Genomic DNA, 24,425 nt, shown 5'->3' on the forward strand with positions numbered 1-24,425 from the left:
TCCCCGCACTAGCCTGCCTCAATTTGACTGCTGATTTCTCATCATTAAATTCAGTATTTATTGTGGGTCTCCTTACGTGTCCAGCATGTTTATTTGGTGATTCCAAGACTCTGGATTTAACATACCAGTAATATTTCTTATAAAACTAGGGAATCTAACTTGGGTTGCCTCCTTTTTATTTTATATAAGGTAAGATCTAAAACAAAATCAAGAATTTTTATGTCTACTAGCAATGTGAATTCACAAAATTTTAAAAAACAATGAACACCCAAAGGTGGGAAAGTAGCCAAGGAAATATTCTGTTTTCTCTTTTTAAGAAATCAACTTTACTGAGGCATAATTTATACACGTGACATGCACCCATCTTAACTGAAAAAAGTAAAGGCAAGACAAAAATCTTAGAATATAGAACAGTCATTGAAACTGAACAAATTTAATTTTTTTAAAAACTCATATCTTTATTTAAGAGAAAAAATAATCAGGGGCTGGTCTGGGCACCACCATTCAAGGAGTGGCTGGGAGAGGCAGCTCTTCTCCAGAGAGAGTATTAGAGCAGAGAGCCTGCTGCAGAGCCTGTGACTGGCACAGGTGTAGGTGAGGTCACCAGCAGAGGCAGGGTGGTGGCTCTGCCGCCACAGGAGAGATCATGTTCTTTTGTGGTTATCTAGTCTTTCATTGCCTCTTTGTAGTCACTTCTTTTTCTTCTTTTTCAATGTTTAGCCTATCAGCTTATCACCGTGGTGATCGCAGCAGCTGGAGGCGGACTTCTGCTTATCCTGGGCATTGCACTGATTGTTACCTGTTGCAGGTAAGTGGTGGGAGTTTAAAGTCAAATTATTCCTGCTATGCAAGGGCCAGTGTTTTTAAACTGTTTTAAAGAATGTGTGGGATGTTTGCAATTTAAATCAAAATATGACTGAATCATTAAAAAAGGGAGAAATGATAGTTGGTGCCTGTGTGGAAAGTGGAGGAGAACAAATGGGGCCTTATTTTATTTATTAAAAAAGAATGTCCAAAAACAGAAGCAACAAAAGAAAAAAGATAAATGGGACTTCACCAAAACTTAAAAATTTTCTGCTGTAAAAGGCACTATCGAGATAGTGAAAAGACCAAAAAACCACACAGAATAGGAGCATTTATTTGCAATTCACATATATGATAAGACACTATCTAAAATATACAAAGAGGCAACGGACTTGGCCGGGTGGTTAGGGCGTCCGCCTACCACATGGGAGGTCGGCGGTTCAAACCCTGGGCCTCCTTGACCCATGTGGAGCTGGCCCATGCGCAGTGCTGATGCGCTCAAGGAGTGCCGTGCTACACAGGGGTGTCCCCCGCATAGGGGAGCCCCATGCGCAAAGAGTGTGCCCCATAAGAAGAGCTGCCCAGCGCAAAAGAAAGTGCAGCCTGCCAAGGAATGGTGCCACAAACACGGAGAGCTGACACAACAAGATGACACAACAAAAAGAAACACAGATTCCCGTGCCACTTACAACAGAAGCGGACAAAGAAGACGCAGCAAATAAACACAGAGAACAGACAACCGGGGTTGGGGGGGGGGAGGAGAGAGAAATAAATCTTTTTAAAAAATAAAATAAAATAAAATATACAAAGAGGGGAGCAGCGAATGGACACAGAGAGCAGACGACAAGCAAGCCTCAAGCGTGGGGGTGGGGATAAATAAAAATAAATACAGACACACAGAAGAATGCACAGCAAATGGACAAAGAGAGCAGACAGGAAGTAAGCGCAAGGAGGGGGGGAATAAAAAAAAGGAAAATCTGAAGCAAGAAGCAAACAGACAAACGGATGAAAGCAGATACCTGAAAGAAATGAGAGAAACTGTAGCAGGAACGTGGGCTGAATAGCTAGCTAGGCAGCAGTAAACTTGGCTCTAGGCTTCCTGGCAGTCAGTGGTGATTGCGTTCCTACTGGAAAAGGAGTTGGTCTCCCTTCTCTGGGACTATTCAGATAAGGAAAAATTACACTCTTTGATTTAGAAAATAATGGGCAGGAATTATCAGGACTAAGAACCAAGTTACCTTTTTTATCGTTGATTCAAAAGACATTTTATGATATCCACTGTCTTTAATAAGGCTGCTGAGAGTCAGGCCAGGGATTTGCAGCAGTTTGCCCCGGCCACCCATTCTCGAATGCCGGCCCCACAGTATGTCCTGTCTCTGCCCATCATTCACCAAATTGCCATCAATTCATCAAAGATAAACTGTATGAATGGAAATGAAATTCTGAATACAAGGCTAGGGACAGTTACCTAGAGGAGCTAGAGCAGGGTGCTCCAGGGAGCACAGGCCTCCTGTTGAGTCTCCTGTACCAGGTGGCCAGAGCTGGGACTTTCGATTACTGGAAGGGAAATTTTGTAGCTGTGAATGACTAAGTCTTTGAGACTGGAGACCCCACCCTCCAAGAGCAACAGTGACATGTCTGTTCTGAAACTTGCAAGAAGGGCCAAAGCCACGTGATGGACATTTGATTTTATGGCCTCGTCATTTCCCTACGACTATCTGCCTTCCTGGAAAATTTACATATAGAATAGTGAGAAAGAAGGTTGAAACTTCAGGTTTTCTTACCCAGGGCAAATATAATTAAAAATTTCTGTTCGTGGGCCCATTAAATAGGCAGATAACACATATTCCAGCAGTTTCTAGTTGGTAAAATCTCCCAAGTAGGGAACTTGTGCCAGGATTTCTTGAGCTGCTGAAATGAGCATATATATAGGCCTTAAATGTGTGTGGGGGGATGGGGGTTGCAAACAAAACTTGTTTTTATGGTTCATGAAGTAGCTTCCTATAATAGAAAGAACTGACCCAGAAGTTGGGAGGCCTGAGTTCTAATCCCAGCTTTGCCAGTAGCAAAACATGACCCATGTTTGCTATAGTAGCAAAATAAGTCACATTCCTTTGCTGAGCTATGTTGCCCCATCCCCAGAGACCTGGAATGTAGACTCTGATGTTCGGGCAGGTTGGAAACCATCAGACCAGAGGAATTCTAAGGACTCTTCTGACTCTAGCATTCTGTGAATTTATAACTCTTGTTTCCCCTGCTGCTCTCAAAATGCAAGGATCTCTGTCCTCAGACTAGCCTCAGTTGCTCCATTGCGCTCTCTTTCTCTTTGTCCTGATACTCTGGGCTGTTTGGGTTGGAAGATTTTTGCATCTTTTTTCCCCATCTTATTGCATTTGTGTTTATATTAGACAAATACTAAAAACAAAAACAATAACTCCTCAGTTTTTGGTCTAATTTGCCCTATTAAATAATAGTTGGGTAAAGTTTTGGTAATGGATGGTAGTGATAATACAACATTGTGAATGTAATTAACAGCACTGAGTTATATATGTGAATGAGGTTAAAAGAGGAAATTTTCAATTGTTTATATGCTACTAAAATAAAATGATTAAAAAAAAAGACAGGACTGTACAACACAATGACCCCTATTGTAAATGATGGTTAATAGTATAGTTATGAAAATGTTCTTTCATGTATTATAACAAATTTACCACGCTAATGAAAATGTTAATAATAGAGTGGTATATGGGCAGTCTGTATTTTATGCCTGATTCTCTTTGTAAAATTATAACTACTCTAATAAAAAAATTAAAATTGTTGGTACTTTCACAGATACCATGTCTTTATAGAACATGATTCATTTAACTTTTCAAATATTTTTTACCCTACAGAAAGAATAAAAATGATATAAGCAAACTCATCTTCAAAAGTGGGGATTTCCAAATGTCCCCATATGCTGAGTACCCCAAGAACCCTCGCTCACAAGAATGGGGCCGAGAAGCTATTGAAATGCATGAGAATGGAAGTACCAAAAACCTCCTCCAGATGACAGATGTGTATTACTCGGTGTGTATTCCCATACCTGGAGCAGCCTCAGTATGCCAGTTTTCTTTGAGAAGTAAAGGAATTCTTGTTTTTAGCAGTAAAAGTATTACAGCTAGTTGAAGGGTTGAAGAGAATGGAGACATGGGCCTCTTTATGTATTTCAATATTCAATTTACTTATGACCTCTTTATATGGTATTTACTAGTATGGCACTGGGAGGTGAAGGATATGTCTATATATTGAGTACCTTACTTTAATGGGGTCTTAGCAATCACCCCCTGTTCCAAATTTGCCTTTAAGTTATAGGATTAGAAACTGAAAGGTAGAGAAAGAATATAGTGATAATTATGCTTTGGTCCTTTTTTTTTTTTTACTTTTTGTTTTGAAATACTATTAAGTTTATAGGACAGTTGTAAAAATAATACAGATTCCATACAGAGAACTCCAACTTACTCCCATCCTGCCCCCCAGGCACCCAAATCCACCAATTTGAACATTTGCCCCGTTTGCCATGTCATTCTATCTAGCTATCTAGCAGTCTTTCTCTCATGCACTTCTATCTGCCTATCTACCCATCAATCGTCATGCTCCTTGAACACTTATTACTACCATGTACATTTCCTAAGAACAAGGACATTCACTTACATCACCACCTTATGTACAATTATAAAGTTTAAGAAATTTAACATTGATATAAAGCTTATAGTCTAAATGCCAATTTTTTTATATGCCCCAATAATGTACCTTTGAGCCTTTTCTCCACCCTTGCTAGATTCCATGCTGAATCATGTATAAGCATTTAATTGTCATTGTCTCTTTCTCAATCTCACCTTCCCCCCCTTTCCCTCCGCCTTTCTCTCCCCCTCCCTCTCCTTCTCTCTCTCTCTGTGGGAACATGTATTTAACATAAACTTTCCCATCTCAACCACTCCCAAGCCTACCATTCACACTCACAATATTGCAGTACCCTCACCACCATTCATCACTAAATCTTTCCCATCTTCCCCAGCAGAAGCCCTGTACCCATTATACATTAACTTCCCATTCTTCCTGACCCCTGCCCCTGGCAACCTGTACACTAATTTCTGTCTCTATGAGTGTATCAGTCTGCCAAAGGTGTGCTGATACAAAGTGCCACAAATATGTTGGCTTTTATAAAGGGTGTTTATTTGGGGTTAAAGCTTACAGTCCCAAAGCCCTGAAGTGTCCAACTCAAGATTGCTTTCTCACCATATCAGCAGCCATGTGTTGAAGCAGGATGGTTGCCGAGCTCCGCCAGGTCTCTCCTCCGTAGGCTATCGGGCAAATGGCTCATCTCTCTCTTGGGGCTTTAGCTATTCGAGCCTTCTCCTTTCTGTCACATGACAAAGTTCTCTCCTGTGGCATCTATGCAGCTCTCTCTCTTCGCATATCTTTTTCTTTCTTCTGTGTGTCTTCTTGAGAGAGTGTTCTTTTATGTGAGTCCACCAAGGTGGCAGGGACTCGACCCTATGTCATGCCCTACTGCCATGGTTGAATCAAAGCCTTAATCCTAGCAGGTAATTTAATCAAGACATGTCAGCTGAATCCAATGCACTCAAAAGGGTATCATGCCCAGAGGAACAGGCCAGTTTACAAACATAATCTCTCTTTTTGGGGATTCATAAACTGCCACAATGAGCTTGCATATTTTCTGATATTTTCTCTGTAGTTACCATGGGGCTTAAATTTAATATCCTAAATTTGATATCAGTTTAACTTCAATAGTATACACAAACTATGTTCTTATACCCTTTTGTCCCCCCACCTTTATAGCAGTTCTTATGACAGATAATATGTCACATATAACATTGTCAAAGATAGTATTATAAATCCAAAATCATGGATTTATCATTACATTTTATGCATTTGCCCTTAGATCCTGTAGGAGGTAAAAAGTGGAGTTACAGGCAGCAGACTTGGCCTAGTGGTTAGGGCGTCCGTCTACCACATGGGAGGTCCGCGGTTCAAATCCCGGGCCTCCTTGATCTGCGTGGAGCCGGCCCATGCACAGTGCTGATGCGCACAAGGAGTGCCCTGCCACGCAGGGGTGTCCCCCGCGTAGGGGAGCCCCATGCACAAGGAGTGTGCCTCATAAGGAGAGCCACCCAGCATGAAAGAAAGTGCAGCCTGCCCAGGAATGGCACCGCACACACGGAAAGCTGACACAAGATGACACAACAAAAAGAAACACAGATTCCCGTGCCACTGACAACAACAGAAGCAGACAGAGAAGATGCAGCAAATAGGCACAGAGAACAGACAACCAGGCGGGGGGGAAGGGGAGAGAAATTAATTAATTAATTTTTTTAAAAAAGTGGAGTTACAACCAAAAATACCATTGTATTGGCATTTATATTTACCCATATTGCTACCTCACTGAAGTATTTCTTCGTGCAGCTTCAGTCTATTGCCTAGTGTCCTTTCCTTCCAACCTGCAGAACTCTCTTCAGCATCTCTTGTAGGGACAGATTAGTGGTGATGAACTTCCCCAGCTTTTATTTATCTGGAATGTCTTAATCGCTACCTCATTTTTGAATAACAGTTTTACCAGATACAGAATCCTCGGCTGGCAGTTTTTGGCTTCCAGCACTTAAAGTATGTCATTCCACTGCCTTCCAGCTTCTATGACTTCCAATGAGAAATTGGCATTTAATCCTATTGGGGCTCCCTCGAATATGACATATTAATTCTCCCTTGCTTCTTTCAGAATGCTCTCTATATCATTGGCAATTGATGTTTTGATTACAGCGTGGCACAGTGTGGATCTATTTGGGTTTATCCTGTTTGCAGTTCGTTGAGCATCTTGGAAGTGTATATTTGTTTTTTATTAAGTTTGGAAAGTTTTCTGCCATTATTTCTTTGAATCTTCTCCCTCCCCTTTCCTCTCTTCTCCTTCCAGCACTCCCACAATGTATGTATTGGTACACTTGATGATGGCACACAGGTTCCTCAGAGTCTGTTCAGTTTTCTTCATTCTTTTTTCTGCCCTCAGCATGGATGATTTCAGATGTCTTATCTTCAAGTTCTTTGATTCTTCTGCCAGCTCCAATCTGCTGTTGAGAGCCTGTAGGGAATTTTAAGTTTCTGTTCCTATGGTCTTTAGCTTCGTTTGGTTCCTTTTTGTAATTTTCATGTCTATTGATATTCTTTTTGTGTTCATCTATTGTTTTCCTGATTCCCTTTAGTTCTTTCTTTGCCTGTGTTTTCCTTTAGCATTATTACCATATTTAGGACCATTTTTTAAAGGGTCCTAATTTTTTCTGGTATGTCCCATGTCTGGTCCTCCTCATTGATGGTTTCTCGCACTTTAATCTTCTCATTTGCCTGGGCCATCACTTCCTGTTTCTTTGTATGCTTATAACCTTTCACTGAAATCTGAATATTCTGATATTTTAATGGCTTATCTCTGAAATTTAGACTCTGAGGCATCTATTCCTTAAGTTTGTATCCAGCTTGTATTATGACTGTATGACAGAACTTTCCTTGAATCCCAGGAGCTAACAAAAAAAAAAAAAAAAAAAGAAGGAAAAGGGAAAACACCTTTTCCAGACATTGCAGATTGACCTGTGCAAATACTTCCCTTATCCATACAATGAGTTTGGGGGCCTCCCCCATCTTTTCTGCTTATGCTTCTTGTCTTGGACTTTTGACTTTAGGAATTCCCCTATTTGCACCTCTTCCCTAGCAAACATTTACTTCAAGGTCCCAGGCACTGTACCATGTGTCCCCAGACATTTGCCCCAGGCAGCGTGACTTGCCTGCTGTCCCAGAGCATTCTGTAGGAGAGCTCTGTGAGCCGCCAGGGCGCATTCTGGGACCACGAGCCCCTCAGACAGACGACCAGACACACATGCTCCCAGCATGTGCGCAAAGGTTACTCTGCTCCTTCCGAAACTGGGACCCAGAACCCACATTCCCAGAGGGAGGGCTCAGCCAGGGCACCAGGAGATCCTTCTCCATTTCAGTAGCCATTTTCTTGGTTGGCGCTTGCCCTGTTACTGCAATCCTGTAACTGTTTTTTGTAACAGAACGATGTTTCTGCCAGTTCTTGCTGGTTGCTCAAAGCTTCTGTGGGAGAGCGGGGCCCTGAAGTGCCTCACGCCACCATCTTCGTCAGGATGGGCCGACACTTTCGGTTTTGTCTCCTGTCTGCCGTGGTTTACCTCCTGCAGCTGGGTGGTTAGAACTGGGGACTGGAAAAGGGTAGAAAGAGAATAATTCAATGCAATCATCAACAAGCACTTCTCAGATTAGAATATCATCTACCCAGGAGGTCTTTAGTAATTCCATACGTCCAGCCCTGGACTGCATCGTTTGGAAAGGTGGGAGAACACTGTGGACCCTGGCTTCTTCTGTCCCACATCGGATTTAACCAAGGCTATGTTTCCACGCACTGCATAGTTCACTGCACATTACACTACGTCAGCCCTAAAGCAAACACTAACGGGGGCGCCTGAGCTGAAAAATAAACGGATGTCAGGCGCTCTCCTGCATGCTGTTTGAGCTGTAGCGGTAAACATGAAAACTTGCTCTTCCACAGTCTCATCTCAAAGAAGCCATAATCCTCCTGGTTGCTATGGGAATAAACCATTAGGACTCAGACTTTGGATGGGAAGGGCAAGTTTATTCGCGCTGAGGGGCTGTTTGTTTTAATTGACTCATTTTGAAAAACTTGACCTGGAAGAAGAGGAGCAAGAAGAAATGAAGGGAAAGATAAACAGAGACACAAACTTAGTTCTAGTTAAAATGTTTCTACTGATATTTTTGCAAAGGACTATGCTTTTCTCTGTTTGTCAGGAAAGTCCTTTTATTTTAATCACTGAGGCCATAACTAAGCAAGGTTTTACATATGTGCCCACACACACGTGCCCTTTCTGAGCACTATTCCACCCCAGAATAGTGCAGTAACACAGTGTCATAGAACCAAACTTAGTTGCATGTTTCCATGGCATTAGCTGAAGATCTGCCTTAAATAGATAGTCAAGAACTTACATGAACCCAGTCTTCATTTCAAAAATAGTAGGTTGTGCAGGGCGTAGAGGCAGCATCTGCCTGTAGCTTCCAGCATACAGCCGGAAGCTGTCTCCTAAATGGGAAGGCTGTCTCTCATGGTGGTCTCGGCTGTGGCCCTGGTGATTCCCGGATGGGGCTGTCGTAGGATTCACACTTATAATAATAGATGCACACCTTGGAGATGTTGCACATCTGGCTCCAGACCTCCACAATAGAGTGAATATTGCCAGAAAGCAAGTCACGTGAACTTTGTTGGTTCCCAGTGCATACATAAATTCTGTCTACACTACATCGTAGTCTATTCTGTGGGCAATAGCAAAATATCAAAAAACAAAAAACAGTGTACATGCCTTAATTTTAAAATATTTTATTGCTAAAAAATGCTACCCATCCTCTGAGCCTTCAGCAAATCATCGTCTTTTTGCTCTGTATTGATGGCTGCTGACTAAACAGAGTGGTGGTTGATGAAGGTTGTGGTGGCTGTGGTAGTTTGTTCAAATAAGACTACAATGAAGTTTGCCGCATCAGTTGACTCTTCCTGTCATGAAAGATTTCTCTGTAGCATGTGATACTGTTTGACAGCATTTTACCCACAGTAGAACTTCTTTCAAATTTGCGATCAATCCTCTCAAATCCTACTGCTGCTTTATCAACTAAGCTTATGTAATATTCTAAGTGTTTCAACAGTGTTCCTAGCATCTTCATCAGCAGTAGATTCCATCTCAAGAAAGCACATTCTCTGCTCATCTGTAATTTGAAATTCCTCATCCATTCAAGTTTCATCATGAGATTGCAGCAATTCAATCACATCTTCAGGCTTCACTTCTAATTCCAGTTCTCTTGCTCTTTCCCCCACATCTGCAGTTATTTCCTCCACCGAAGTCTTAAACCCCTCAAAATTATCTATGAGGGATGGCATCAATTTCTTCCAAACTCCTATTAATGTTGATATTTTGGCCTCTTCCCATGAATCATGAGCGTTCTTAATGGCATCTAGAATGGTGACTCCTTCCCAGAAAGTTTTCAATTTCCTTTGCCCAGATCATCTGAGTTATCACTATATATGGCAACAATAGCCTTATGAAATTTATTTCTTAAATAATAAGACATGAAAGTCGAAATGACTCCTTGATCAGTGAGCGACAGAATGGATGTTGTGTTAGCAGGCATGAAAACAGCATTCATCTCATTTTAGACCTCTTGGTTGAACAGGTGCGTTGTCAATGCACAGTAATATTTTGAAAGGAATCTTTTCTGAGCAGTAGGTCTCACTCAACAGTGGGCTTAAAAGATTCTCTCAGCCATGTTGTAAACAGATGTGCTGTCGTCCAGGCTTTGTTGTTCCATTTATAGAACATAAGTAGAGTAGATTTGGCATAATTTTTAAGGGTCCTAGGATTTCCAGAATGGTAAGCTAGCATTGGCTTCAACTTAACGTCACCAGCTGCATTAGCCCCTAACAAGAGTCAGCTTGTCCTTTGAAGCTTTGAAGCCAGGCGTGGACTTCTCTTCTCTAGCTATGAAAGCCCTAGATGGCATCTTCTTCCAAGAGAAGGCTGTTTTGTCTACATTGAGAATCTCTTGTTTAGTGTAGCCGCCTTCATCAGTGTTTTTAGCTAGATCTGTATAACTCACTGTAACTTCTCCATCAGCACTTGCTGCTTCACCTTGCACTTTTATGTTATGGTGATGGCTTATTTCCTTAAACCTCATGGACCGACCTCTGCTAGCATCACACTTTTCTTCTGCAGCTTCCTTATGTCTCTCAGACTTCATAGAATTGAAGACAGTTAGGGCCAGATTTTGGCTTAAGGGAATTTTGTGGCCGGTTTGATCTTCTATCCACTAAAACTTTCTCTATATCATCAATAAAAGTCTGTTCCACTTTCTTATCATTCTGTGCTCACAGGAGAAACACATTAAATTTCCTTCAAGAACTTTTCCTTTGCATTCACAATATGGTTGACTCTTTGGCTCCAGGGGCCAGCTTTCATCCTGTCTTGGCCTTCAACGTGCCTTCCTCACTAAGCTTAATCATTTCTAGCTTTTGATTTAATGTGAGAGACGTGGGACTCTTCCGTTCACTCAGAGGCCATGTAGGGTTACCAGTTGGCCTGATTTCAGTGTTGTTGTGTACAGGGAATAGGGAAGCCCGAGTCAAGGAATGGCCAGTCAGCGGAACAGTCAGAACACACACAGTAATCAGTGAAGTTCGCCATCTTAGAGGGACACAGTTTGTGATACCTTAAACTATTACAATAGTGTCAAAGATCGCAGATCATCATAACAGATATAATAATAATGAAAAGGTGTGAAATATTGTGAGAATTAACCACAATATGAACAGAGATATGAAGTGAGCACATGCTGTTGAAAAATGGAACCAATAGGCTTGCTCAATGCAAGGTTGGCATACACCCTCTGTTTCTAAAAAATGCAGTATCTCCGACATGCAAAAGAGTGAAGTGCAGAAAAACGAGGTATGCCTGTACACAATATCTAGTGTTTTATTTCTGCCAAGCAACAATTTGCCTCTTGTAGTCCTAAATTAGCGCCTGCCCAAAATAGCTTCCTGCTATGTCCAGGGAGGTTTTTTGCAAGATCAGATCGTCCATGACCCATTCAACTGTTACTTGATACAGATACACTGGAGAATCACTGCTGGCCTCCCAGTGTGGGGTCCTAGCTCCATCTCTGAGGGGTTGCACAACCTTGCACAAGTCATTTCTTCCATTTGTGTCAGTTGAGTGGCAAGAACAGTAACATTTTGCAAACAGCATGGGGAGGATTTAAAGCCTGTTGAACTCCACAGAGAAAGAGACTTCCAAAAAATCGAGATATTAATAATCAGAACCATGACCATCACCACATCAGGAGTAATCCAGGTCTTTACCTGCATTAGTCTGAAATCCCTGGGCCATCCTTGATGAACGTTCTTTTAAATCTCCTTTTAAAAAATGGGCAGTGGTATCCCAGGTTTCAAAAACAAGACAGACCTGTAAGGTTCCCACTTCTAGGTCAGGCCTTGACTCTGCTATTTATATCCACCTTTCTCTCTCTTTTTAAAAAGATTTATTTTTTATTTATTTCTCTCCCCCCCCCCCCCCAGTTGTCTGCTCTCTGTGTCCATTTGCTGTGTGTTCTTCTGTGACTGCTTCTGTCCTTATCAGTGGCACTGGAAATCTGTGTTTATTTTTTTTTGCTGCGTCATCTTGTTGTGTCAGCTCTCCATGTGTGCAGCACCGTTCTTGGGCAGGCTGCATTTTCTTTTGCACTGGGTGGCTCTCCTTACAGGGCACATTCCTTGCGCGAGGGGCTCCCCTACGCGGGGGGACACTCGTGCATGGCACAGCACTCCTTGCGCACATCAGCACTGCACATGGGCCAGCTCCACACTGGTCAAGGAGGCCCGGGATTTGAACTGTGGACCTCCCATGTGGTAGGTGGATGTCCTATCCATTGGGCGAAGTTCACTTCCCCCGCCTTCATTTTAAGTTCATGAAAATGTAGTTTTCCTTTTTTTTTCATTTTTAACTATTAAACTCAAGAATAATAAGTTGACTTTTCTTCTTTTCTCTTTGGCAACCAGCCCACAACTATACGGAACCCCGAACTTGAACGAAATGGGCTCTACCCTGCCTACACTGGATTGCCAGGCTCTCGGCATTCTTGCATTTTCCCCGGACAGTATAACCCAAGCTTCATCAGTGACGAGAGCAGGAGAAGAGACTACTTTTAAGTCCAGGAGAGAGAGGGCCCTGGGCTCTGAGCAAGTCACCGGCACCTCTGCTGCTCCTGAAACAGCACCTGGGGGGAGGGCTGCGTGCTGGATGCTCCCAGGACTTGTCGGAGCCACACAGAGTGAGAAGCAGAAAGTGGGACAGGTGCGAGAGGAGTGACCACATTGGAAGGGGACAGATGGAACCTGCGGATGGAGAGACCACCGGCTGCTCACTCGGCACTTTCATTGTCACTGTGAACGTGAATCTGGGCCAGTACAAAGGGGGTTTCTCTGAGTAACTACCAAGTAGCCACTGGCACTGGGAGGGCTGTTAACAAAGGCAAATCATTGTGTCATTGGAAGGACCCAGTTTTTCCTTAGTTTGCACTTTAGTAAATTGGGGAGGGAGGTCCCTTGGGATTTATGTCAACCTGTTCCAAAAAAAAAGCCTCCTTTGCTGATTACTTTGCAGCAAGATGCTGGCTCTTTACTTACTTACCTGCCCAGTGCCTATGTGCTAAACAAGTATTGAAAGGATACCACTAAGTTCTGAAGATGCTGCAGCTTCATGGACAGTATTTTAATGTTTCTAGGTGTTATTATACTACAATTTCCAAGCCAACATCCAAAGTGAGGAATTGAAATTTGTGAGGCACAGCATACAACACCAATTTTTTGGTGTTTTGTGTTGTTGTTTTTTTAACCAAGGCGACAACATTTATTTTAAATTATTTTTTCCCTTTGTCATTAATCTCACTTCTTCAAACAAGCGTGGATCAAGGCAAAACAGCATATCCTTGGTTTTAGTTAGAGGACTTCGGCTGCCTTGTAGTGAGCCCAGCAGGCAGGTTTGGGAGCGAGCTCTGGGCAAAGGCCCAGCTGGAAGATCTCCCGGGCTGAGGCGGTCAGGTACGTCTCACCAGTCTGGGCACCGCACGGTGCCTGGGACTGTGACCACCATCTCAGAGGCCAGAGGCTGCTACTCGGGGATTAGCAATGAAATGCTGAGTGCAGGTTGAGTGTGAGCAAGTATTTTCACTGCTATAGGGAAAGCAGCTTGATGTAGTTCCTGCAACTGAATGTGATTACAAGAGTGGACTGAAGAGGCACGTTGGGTTTCCTAAAACACAGGTGCTTTGGGAAGTTGCATCGATTTCTGAGAACAGGGAGCTTGGGTGGAGTTGTTCGTGAGTTTGCTGACCTGCTAGCACAGCATCTTTGAGTGTACCTACAATCTTGTTCAGAAACCCAGTGCAAATTTTCAACTGCTCAAAGCTATTTATCCAGTGAAGGAAATGATCTGCCACCTCTCATTCCGTAACCTGTACCTCTTTATACTGCCCTGTAGTTCCCTTCAGAAACATGGTTCTAAGTCATGTTGGCATCTGATAACTAAAGACTTCTGGCTGGTGAGGGAGTTGAGAGTTTGCCTTTGGGAAGGAAATCCCATGTGTCTTATTTATTGTGTGTGAAGTGGGTCCTGCGAGAGTGCTCAGTGTCCCTAACTGCTGCTTGTGGAACTGTGCTTGTTCTCCTCACCTGCTTCTGTAACACTCTGGTTTGGAGGTGGTGAAGAGAGCCAGAGGGAAGGGAGTGTTCCCACTCTGGGCTCAGGGGCACACACTTCTCTGGAAACAGTTTGGCCCTGGGGAGCACGTCCACCTGGGCGTGGTTGTTTAAGGCTCTCGGATTTCTTCAGAACATAGAGATCTGGAATCCTAATTTTTTCCTAACACTCCTCCCACAGGTTTTCGGCTTGTGCTCCTGTGTTCCAGGTCTCCACCACTCACCTTCATCCCCACTCTGCTGCTGCAGGAACACGCGTCAGGCGTGATGCGTCTTAGCACTTAACTGCCCTTGTCTCATGGGGCAGATTTTTAAAAATCAGCTTTTCTCTGTGGAGGCCAACTTAAAATGTCAGAGCATCCTGTTTTGTAAACCTCAGGGCCTACATCTGCCTCTCTGCCTCATCGCCTCAGGTCTAACTGGAGCGCTCAGAGCTCCTGCCCTCAGAAGCCCTGGGAGGTGGCCCAGCCGCCCAGCTATTTACTCAGCGTCCCTCCTCTTCCCGGGACGCTTAGCTCTGGGGTGAGCCAAGGTCTGGGGCAATTCCCAGGCAGCTGCTTGTGTTGCCTTCACCTGCCCCCACAACTGATAAGTCATCTCCTACATCAGGGCCACGAGCTCTGAGTGCCACAAAATGAAGTGCTCTGCCCCAAAAGCATTCTTGAGAAGCATCCCAAAGGCCAGAAAAGGGTGTTCCTAGGAGTTCCAAGAACACTTTACTGTCAAGTGGTTTTTTCAATATGGTTTGGTTTAAGAGTGAGTTTTTTAGTTGTTGTTTTTATTGTTTTTTGTTTCTATTTTTTTGAGGGTTTTTTTTTTTTTTTTTTACTGTGAAAATGGGCAGGCATCCTTCAAGGTTGAGTTAACACAGGAGGCATATAGGGATGGAGAAAGTGCATCTCCAGAGCCAGGAGATGCTAGGAAGTGTGTGAAAATAGCATGACTGTCACCCATGCTAGCTGCCCACCCTAGGTAGGAAAAGAGGGTTGGCTTTACTCCCACTGGGGGCTGACACCTCCAGGAGGGTCCTGCCTGGACCAAGAGGAGATCACTGGTTGAGCCACCATGGCCTCTGGACTGAAAGAGCAGGGCAGGTCACACACCTGGCAAGCAGAAGCTCCTCAGCTCTGACCTGGGTGCTCCTGCATTGTCCCTGCCCTGGAATGTGTGCTGATTTGTGTGCATGGAGCGCCATGGGGCTCCAGGGCTGACAGAAGGTGGAAGAAGGGAAAGTGACACGTACCTGCTCATGAGACTCTTAAACTTCTATAGGGAAGAGCCAGGCCAAATGGAAGTCACGTGGCCTATAGCGTATGGAGCTTGCTGTGTCAGAGCAGGGAGGTACTTGCCCACAGGCTTCCTAGTGCCCGTGGGTTGAGTTTAAGCTTCAAGAGAGTCTTGCTTCCCCCTTTTCCTCTTTTCGCTGTGAGCCAGCCCAGAGCACTAGTCTGTTTATTTAGGAGAATACAGCTAGCATCTCTCATATTCCTACCATGACCAGGATCCATGCAAAGTACTTGGCCTCACAACACTCCTGTGAGGGGAGAAGGTTTCTCAGATGGAGAAACCTTTCAACCGCAGTCTGCCTGACTGAATGAACTCTTTACTCTTTCCACTATACCTCCCTGCCTCAACTTCCGGACACAAACCTCCAGTTTACTTTAAATGTCAAAGAAGAGAAAATGGACTTAAAAAATAAGTTCTTTTTTTTTTTTTAATAAACCTTAATATTTATCAAGCAGTAACCAACTAATGACATGAAGTATAAAAAACTGCTGAGCCCTCTTTTGAAAAGTCCTTTCGGGTTTGTTTCTCCATTTATTTCTTTGACATTTGTGGACATTATTAGAAAAATAGTGGTTGGCTTGTGCTTGGAAAGAAGCACATTGGTACGTGGCTTTGGGTATAGGAGATATAAGGTCATGACTTGGGTTTTTTACAAACACAGCCAGACAGATGTCCAAATGAAGGCTGCTTTCTTCAAAGGAGACCCCTGGGAAGGCTCAAACTTGTTCCCAGAGTAAGTCCATGGCTCCCAGTATATCAGAAACATGTTTTTGTGAACTGTTACCAGAGTCGGGAGCAAATTCATTGAATGTCTTAAATGCTGTCAAATCTTCCTTTTTTCAGAAGTTTATTTTCAGAAGCAGCTAAGCCGTTTAGCCCCAATGTTGAATAGACGTCATAAATGAGCTGACTGATGACATTTGAAATATAAAACTAAGCTGTCGACTGTTCATTTCTTAGAGGTGGTTCTTAAAGTTGACTTTGAGAGCCCTTCCAGGGGGGAAGGTAACATCTTTGCAGTAGAAAGTTGATGGCTGCCCAAGAAAGGTTCTTGGACAGATGATACCTGTTCACATGTGGAAGATCCCAGAGCAGGCCCTCCTCCTCTCACGTGGCTCTGTGGAGCTTCCATTAAGCCATTTTACTTATGGGTCAGGCGTGCCGGTACCTTCTAACTCTGTTCAATTTTGTCTAAAGAAGCTGGAGCTAGGTCACTTGCTCTTGGCTTAGATAAGCCCAATACACCCAAAACTAAAATACACTCATTTTGAGACTAGAGGCCTTTTTTGGAAAAAGGAAGAATGCTAAGTTTTTGGTATTTTGTATCATATTTAAGATTGATCTTTATATCAGAGACATTTTTCTGTATGAAAGCATTTGTGTGGATTCTAAAGGACATTTCATTTTCTTCTCACAGGGTCATTCTGAGATTCTCATGTGTTTTTAGAAACAGATCAGGTTCTGTAGAGTTTGCCTTTGTATAAGTATTCTTCTGTTTTTTCTGTTTTTTCTTTTCTTGAATCTCCCAAAAAGGAAACTGGTTGGAACACTAAGAACATTAAATGCCAATTCATCTGTTACATTCAAATATCTTTTCACCATTGTGTTACAACCCATCATACCTGGTATAAACTGTTCACAGAAAAGCCTGTGAAACCAACAGGGACAATTTAGGTCTAAAATGAAACTTGTTTTAGATTGGCTCCGTTTCCTTGACATTTTCAAAGAAGACATTTCAAGTAATTGACATGTTAGAGTTTTGTTTTTTTTTTTAAGGAGGTACCAGGAATTAAACCCGGGACCTCGTACATGGGAAGCTGGCGCTCAACCACTGAGCTACTTCTGTTCCCCCCCTTTTAATTATTATTGCTTTGGACATGTCTAATATACGATGGGTCCAGAGTTCTTGGGTAGAGATGATGGGAAAGACAGTGATGGAATAGAGTCCATCTAACTGGGAAACTCATCCCAGTCACTAATCTTTCTGTATTTCCTTGGCCTATTTGAAAAAAAAAAAAAAAAAAAAGTTTCATAGGTTGCTGTGAGTTTTGTTAATGTTTTTGTTGCTGGAATTATATGAAGCCTATAAATGAAATATGAACTTTTTCAGTTTCACGTTGTCCTGGATTTCTCTTTGTAAACCTTTAAACCTTAGGCCCTGGTTGATTGTGTTAAATCCATTATGCGAATGTTATTTAAAGTTGTATTATAATTACAACCTCCACTACTTATTCAGTACTGTAGCAGCAAAGTATTACTTGTAAGAATTTGATTATTTTTATACTTATATCCATTATAAGTCTGGCGTTCTAGTCAGTAAAATGATGCAATAAAATTAATATCATTTTCATTGTGTGTTTTTCTCTTAATAACAAGTAGACCAGACCAGCATACACCCAGCCTTTTCTTGTGAGGGCATCACTCATACAATGGAACAGTACGTTTGCCATGCAGGATCTGAGTCATTTCTGTATCCTCAGTACCTAGCACAATAAGGAAGTATACTTTTGATGATGGATGGATGGATGGATGGATGGATGGATGGATGGATGTGTGGTAGATGAGTGAATAGATGGGTGGGTAGATGGATGGACAGATACACTTAAATAGTAAGTCTAAATCAGGTATAACATCTGTTTTTCTTTACTTCCTGTGGGTTGAAGAGTGTAACTTGCTGATTCAGGACTGACAATGTCCTCCTGAGTGCCTCCCACTACCACCCCATGCCTCCTCTGCATGTTTGAAGGAGAAGGGAAAGTGAGCATATCTCTGTCTGTGGAGGAGAGAATCTTGAAACTTTAAAATGGTGAGCAGTGGGCCTTACCCTTAGGGTGGCTAATAAATGCAGCTGCCTGGCTACATATATGTTCATTAACTAATTCCTATCTCAGAACCTTGTTGGGTAAAGTTGGGTGGGCCTCTCAGATGTCTCATGGCAAATCCCAGGCACTGGTAGAGGCCAATAATGGCAGGCATGGTGTATGAAGGTGATCTTTTGTTAGATTAGATCAGAGTTGGTGCCCATCCCATTCTTTGGAATGGGACGTCCAACCGCCCTCTCCTCTCCTAATGCCAGCTCCCTCCTACTGACTTCCTAGCTTCCAATTCACAGCCCCCACCTACCATCTTAACAGGAACCCAACACTGAACCCTTTATTTTTCCTGCCCAACTCAGCAGGACATCACAAACATTCTCTCTCCCTCGGTAATTGTTTTTAACCTAAAATGAAAGGGCCTTTTGCTATATACTTACAAGCTGACCTGAGTTCTCATACTACTTGAGCCTCTGCTCTGGCAATGCTGAGCCTCCACCTAGGATTTGACTTTCAAGTAAGTGAAGATCTAAAAAGCATTCTAGGACCCTCCACTTAAAGGGCTTCAGTAATACAAAGTGACCCATTTTTCAGTTAGGTGGAAAATAATGAACAATAAGAGACACAATATACAGATTACTCAGGTCAGAGTTCTCCTTTGCTGGCTATTAAATGTCTGGGTCGGCTTTAAATCCTCTGACGGTGGCATCATGCAGCCACTTGGCACAAGGTGCATGAACCTCAGATCAGAAAGATAATGAGAGAGAGGTCAGGAATAAAAACACACTGATGTTTATGGACCTTATAAAACTTATGGCACAATTAGAAGGCCTGTGCTCAGACAGACGGTACAAAACACTCTCCAAAATTTTTATGGCTACTTTTTCCATGGCCATGGTATCAGACCTTCTTAGGTCTCCTCAGTTCTCTGAGCCTCGGGGTCCTGACCAGTAAAGTGGGGGTAATAAGTATCACCTCACAGAGTTGTGAGGATTGAAAGGGAGAAGTCAGATGAAAATACTTTGTAAATTATAAAGAAACAGAAATATTGGCTCTCTTCAATAGGGCCTTCCTATTGTCAAAAGAAGGAAAGATGATGCAGGATTGATAGATCATTTCAATGTTTTGAGCAACTAACAGAGACAATCCTAAAGACCCAGGTTGAAAGATGAATCAAAGAATAGCAGTAATGCACAGTCTCCTACCACTAAATCCATATGAAAAAGAGAACTTGAGCATCTGAGTAATCTCACCATCCTAATCAGATGCCTAGACAGCAACAAAAATTTAAAGCTATACTAAGAAAATGGAAGGCATGGCCCAAGAAAAGGAAAATATCAAAGCCCCCGAAGTGACCCAGAATTTGAGTTAACTAATTAACAAGAAGCACACAAATTTCCAAAATCTAGTGAGTTGAAAGTCAATATGGCTAAAGAGAGAAATACATCAAGAAGATATTGAGCAAGCACAAAGAAGAATTTGAAAACCTGAATAGAAAAGTAACAGAGTCCATGGGAATGAAAGATACAATAGGTGAGATCAAAAACCACATTAGAGGGAAGCGGACTTGGCCCAGTGGTTAGGACATCCATCTACCATATGGGAGGTCCGCGGTTCAAACCCTGGGCCTCCTTGACTCGTGTGGAGCTGGCCCACGTGCAGTGCTGATGTGTGCAAGAAGTCCTGTGCCACGCAGGGGTGTCCCTGCGTAGGGGAGCCCCACGCACAAGGAGTGTGCCCCGTAAGGAGAGCCGCCCAGCACGAAAGAAAGTGCAGCCTCCCCAGGAATGGCACTGCACACATGGAGAGCTGACACAACAAGATGACGCAACAAAAAGCAACACAGATTCCCATGCCACTGACAACAACAGAAGCAGACAAAGAAGAACATGCAGCAAATAGACACAGAGAACAGACAACTGAGTGGCGGGGAAGGGGAGAGAAATAAATAAATAAATCTTTTTAAAAAAACATTAGAGGCATACAGCAGCAGTCTTGAAATGATAGAGGAAAGAATAAGTGATACAGAAGACAGCTGAAATTGAAAAGAGAAAAGAATGGAATAAATTGATCAGGGGCTCGGGGAGTTGAATGACAACACAAAACACAACGTATGTGTCATAGGAGTTCCAGAAGGAGAAGAGAAGGCAAAGGGAGCAGAATAAGTATTTGAAGAAATAGCTGAAAATTTCAAGTCTCATGAAAGAAATGAACTTACATGTCCAAGAAGCTCACCATACCCTAATTAGAATAAATGTGAATAGACCTACTCCAAGACATATACTACTCAAATGTCAAAGATAAAGAGAAAATTCTGAGAGCAGCAAGGGAGAAGCAAACCAGCACATGCAATGGACATCCCATAAGACTTAGTGCAGATTTCTCATCAGAAACCAGAGATGAAAAGACACTGGTACTATAATTATGATACTGAAAGAGACAAACCACCAGATGAGAATTCTTTATCCAGCAAAATTATCCTTCAAATATGACAGTGAGTATAATATATTCACAAACAGAAACTAAGAGAGTTCCTAAAAAAGAATCCACCATTACAGGAAATATTAAAGGAAACCTTACAGCCTGGGAGAAAAAGACAGGAGAGAGGGACTTGGAGGAGAGTATAGAAGAAAGACTAGCAGAAAAGATAAAGAAAAGACTAAAAAACTATAAGATAGACAAAAATACATGACATATGAAAATCAAAGAATAAAATGGTGGAAGTAAGTAATGCCTTGACAGTACTATTATTGAATGTGAATGGATTAAACTCCCCAGTCAAAAGATAAAGGCTGACAGAATAGATTTTGAAAAAACATAAGCCATCCATATGCTGCTTACAAGAGACTCACCTTAGACTCAGAGATACAAACCAGCTTAAAGTGAAAGTTTGGAAAAAGATACTCCACACAAATAGTAACCAAAAAAAGAGCAGGAGTAGCTGTTCTAATATCAAACAAAAGATTTTAAATGCAAAAAAGATTATAAGAGGTACAGAAAGCCGTTATATATTAATAAAAGGGACAATCCACCAGGAAGATATAACAACCATAAATATCTAAGCACCTAACCAGGGTGCCCCAAAATGCATGAAACGAACTCTGGCAAACTGAAGGGAGAAATAGGCATCTCTACAATAATTGTTGGAGACTTCAACACACTACTCACATCATTAGAAAAACTAGACAGAAGACCAACAAGAAAAGAGAACTTGAACAATATGATAAACAAGTTAGACCTACAGACATCTATAGAATGTCAACCTGAACTCGGAGGGTTATACATTCTTCTCAAGGGTCCATGGATCTTTTGACAGGATAGACCACATGATAGGTCACAATGCAGCTCTCAATACATATAAAATGATTGAAATTATTTAAAGCACCTTCTCAGGTCATAATGGAATGAAACTGTAAATCAATAATAGACAGGAAATGTACGGAGGCTAAACAATACACTCCTGAATAATCAGTGGGTCAAAGAAGAAACTGCAAGTGAAATCAGTACATATATTGAGATAAATGAAAATGAGAACACAACTTACCAAACCTTATGGGATACAGTGAAGGCAGTCCTGAGAGGGAAATTTATACCCCTGAATGCCTATATTTAAAAAAGAAGAAAGAGATAAAATCAAAGATCTAACTGAACAACTAGAAAAACTAGAAAAAGAACAGCAAATCAAACCCAAAGCAAGCAGAAGGAAAGAAACAATAAAGATTAGAGCAGAAATAAATGAAATTGAGAACAAAAACAATAGAGAAAATCAATAAAACCAAAAGCTGGTTCTTTTGAGAAGATCAATAAAATTGACAACCCACTACCTAGACTAACAAAGAAAAAAAGAGAGAATATGAAAATAAATATAATGAAAGAGGGGAATATACACCTGAACCCATAGAAATAAAAGGATTATAAGAGGATATTATGAGAAACTGTATGCAACAATCTAGACAACCTAGATGAAATGGGAAAATTCCTAGAAATTCACATAGAGCCCACACTACATGCTACAAGAAATAGAAATAGAAGAACTTAAACCAATCTTATTTAAAGAGACTGAATCCATCATCAAAAATCTCCCAACAAAGAATAGTCCAGGACCAGATGGCTTCACAAGGGAATTCTACCTTGCATTTTAAAAAATTTTAACACCAATCCTGTTTAAGCTCTTCCAAAAAATTGAAGAGGAAAAATTACCCAAACATTTTATGAAGCCAACATCACCCTAACACAAAGCAAGATAAAGACACTGCAAGAAAAGAAAATCACAGATCAATATCTCTAATGAACATAGATGCAAAAATTCTCAACAAAATACTATTAGCTAGAACTGGGTATCTAATTAAAAGAATGAAAGACGTCCCCTGTCTCACTCCCTATATAAGAATCAAGTCAAAATGGATCAAAGACCTAAATATAAAAGCCAGGACCATAAAACTACTAGAAGAAAATGCAGGGAAACATCTTAAAGACCTTGTGGTAGGTGGTGGTTTCTTGGACTTTACACCCAAAGCACATGGAACAAATAATGGGAAGATAAATGGAACCTCTTCAAAATTAAACACTCTTGCACCTCACAGGACTTTGTCAAAAGGGTGAAAAGGCAGCTGACTCAATGGGAGAAAATATTTGGAAATCATGTGTCCAGTAAGGGTTTAATATCCATGATATATAAAGAGGTAACTCAACAATAAAAAGACGAACAACCTAATTTTAAAATGGGCAAAAGACTTGAATAGACATTTGTTGAAAGAAGAAGTACAAATGGCAAAAAAAAAACACACCACACACAAAAAAAATGTTCAACATCACTAATGATTACAGAAATGCAAAGTAAAACTACAATGAGATATCATTTCACACCTATCAGAATGGCCACTATCAAAAAGACAGAGAACTACAAGTGTTGGAGAGGATGTGGAGAGAAAAGAACACTTATTCACTGTTGGTTGGATTGTAGAATGGTACAGCCAGTGTGAAAGACTGTTTGGCAGTTCCTAAAGAAGTAGAATAATAGACTTGCCATGTGACCCTACAATACCACTACGGGGTATATCCCCAGAAGAACTGAGAGCAGTGACATGAACAGACATCTGCACAACGATGTTCATAGCAGCGTTATTCATGATTGCCAAAAGTTGGAAACAACCCAGGTGTCCATCAACCAAAATATGGATAAACAAACTGTGGTGTATTCACATGACAGAATATTTTTCAGTTGTAAGAAGAAATGACGTAAAGCATATGTCAACATGGATGAACCTAGAGGACATTATGTTGAGTGAAGCAAGCCAGACACAAAATGACAAATACTGTATCATTGCATTACTGTGAGCTAAATATATTGTGTAACATAGTGTATGATTCCATATATATGTAAAATGTAAGTATAGATCAATTTATAAAGATGAAATTGGATTAGTGGTTATGTAGGGCTAGAGAAGGCATGCTAAAGAGTGTGGAGTTTTTCTTTTTGGAGTAATGAAATCATTCTAAAAAGTTTTTGTGATAATGAATGCATATCATTGTGATTACACTAATGCCATTGATTATACAGTTAAGATAGATTATATGGTATATGAATATATCTCAATAAAACTGCCTAATAAATAAATAAGTAATTGTGCAAGAATAGCTAAAAGTAACAGCTATGTACATCAGGGGAAACAGAAAGAGGTTGAGAGGCAAAGAATTTTCTTGTTTGTCTCTTTTTTGGTTATTATTATTGAAGTAATGAAAATGCTCTAATAATGATTGAAGTGATGAATGCACAACTGTTATTAAAGCAAATACCACTGATTGTACACTTTGGATGAATTGTATGCTTTATTAATATATATCAATAAAATTGATTTCTTGATTAAAGGAATGTACTACTACAACAGGCAACAACATGGATGACTCTCAAAAGCAATGTGCGGGGGAGTGGGTGTAGCTCAGTAGCTGAGCACCTGCTTCCCATATATGAGTTCCCTGGTTCAATTCCCAGTTCCTCCTGAAGAAAAAAGTGCTAAGTGAAAAATGACAGGCACAAATACATACTGTATGATTCCATTGACATTACAATCTGGAAAAGACAAGACTAGAGGGGCAGAAAACAGATCAGTGATGAACTGGAAATGGGGGAAGGTATCTCTGCTGTTGACCAAATA

General features: G+C 41.4%; 1 protein-coding gene across 2 annotated transcripts in view; it reads left to right on the forward strand.

The window, feature by feature from the left end:
- HEG1 (heart development protein with EGF like domains 1) overlaps nucleotides 1-17,807 on the forward strand; it is a 92,473-nt gene extending 74,666 nt beyond the window's left edge. For both annotated transcript variants that reach the window (XM_012528029.4, XM_058295670.2), the window contains 3 exons: nucleotides 721-808; nucleotides 3,696-3,870; nucleotides 12,473-17,807. In XM_012528029.4, coding sequence (XP_012383483.2) covers nucleotides 721-808; nucleotides 3,696-3,870; nucleotides 12,473-12,622 — 413 coding nt within the window. In that variant the 3' untranslated portion in view covers nucleotides 12,623-17,807. The remainder of the gene's footprint in view (nucleotides 1-720; nucleotides 809-3,695; nucleotides 3,871-12,472) is intronic.
- The last annotated feature ends 6,618 nt before the right edge of the window (nucleotides 17,808-24,425 follow it).

This window comes from Dasypus novemcinctus, chromosome 4, assembly GCF_030445035.2.
Source record: "Dasypus novemcinctus isolate mDasNov1 chromosome 4, mDasNov1.1.hap2, whole genome shotgun sequence".
In the NCBI taxonomy this organism is placed as follows: Eukaryota; Metazoa; Chordata; class Mammalia; order Cingulata; family Dasypodidae; genus Dasypus; species Dasypus novemcinctus.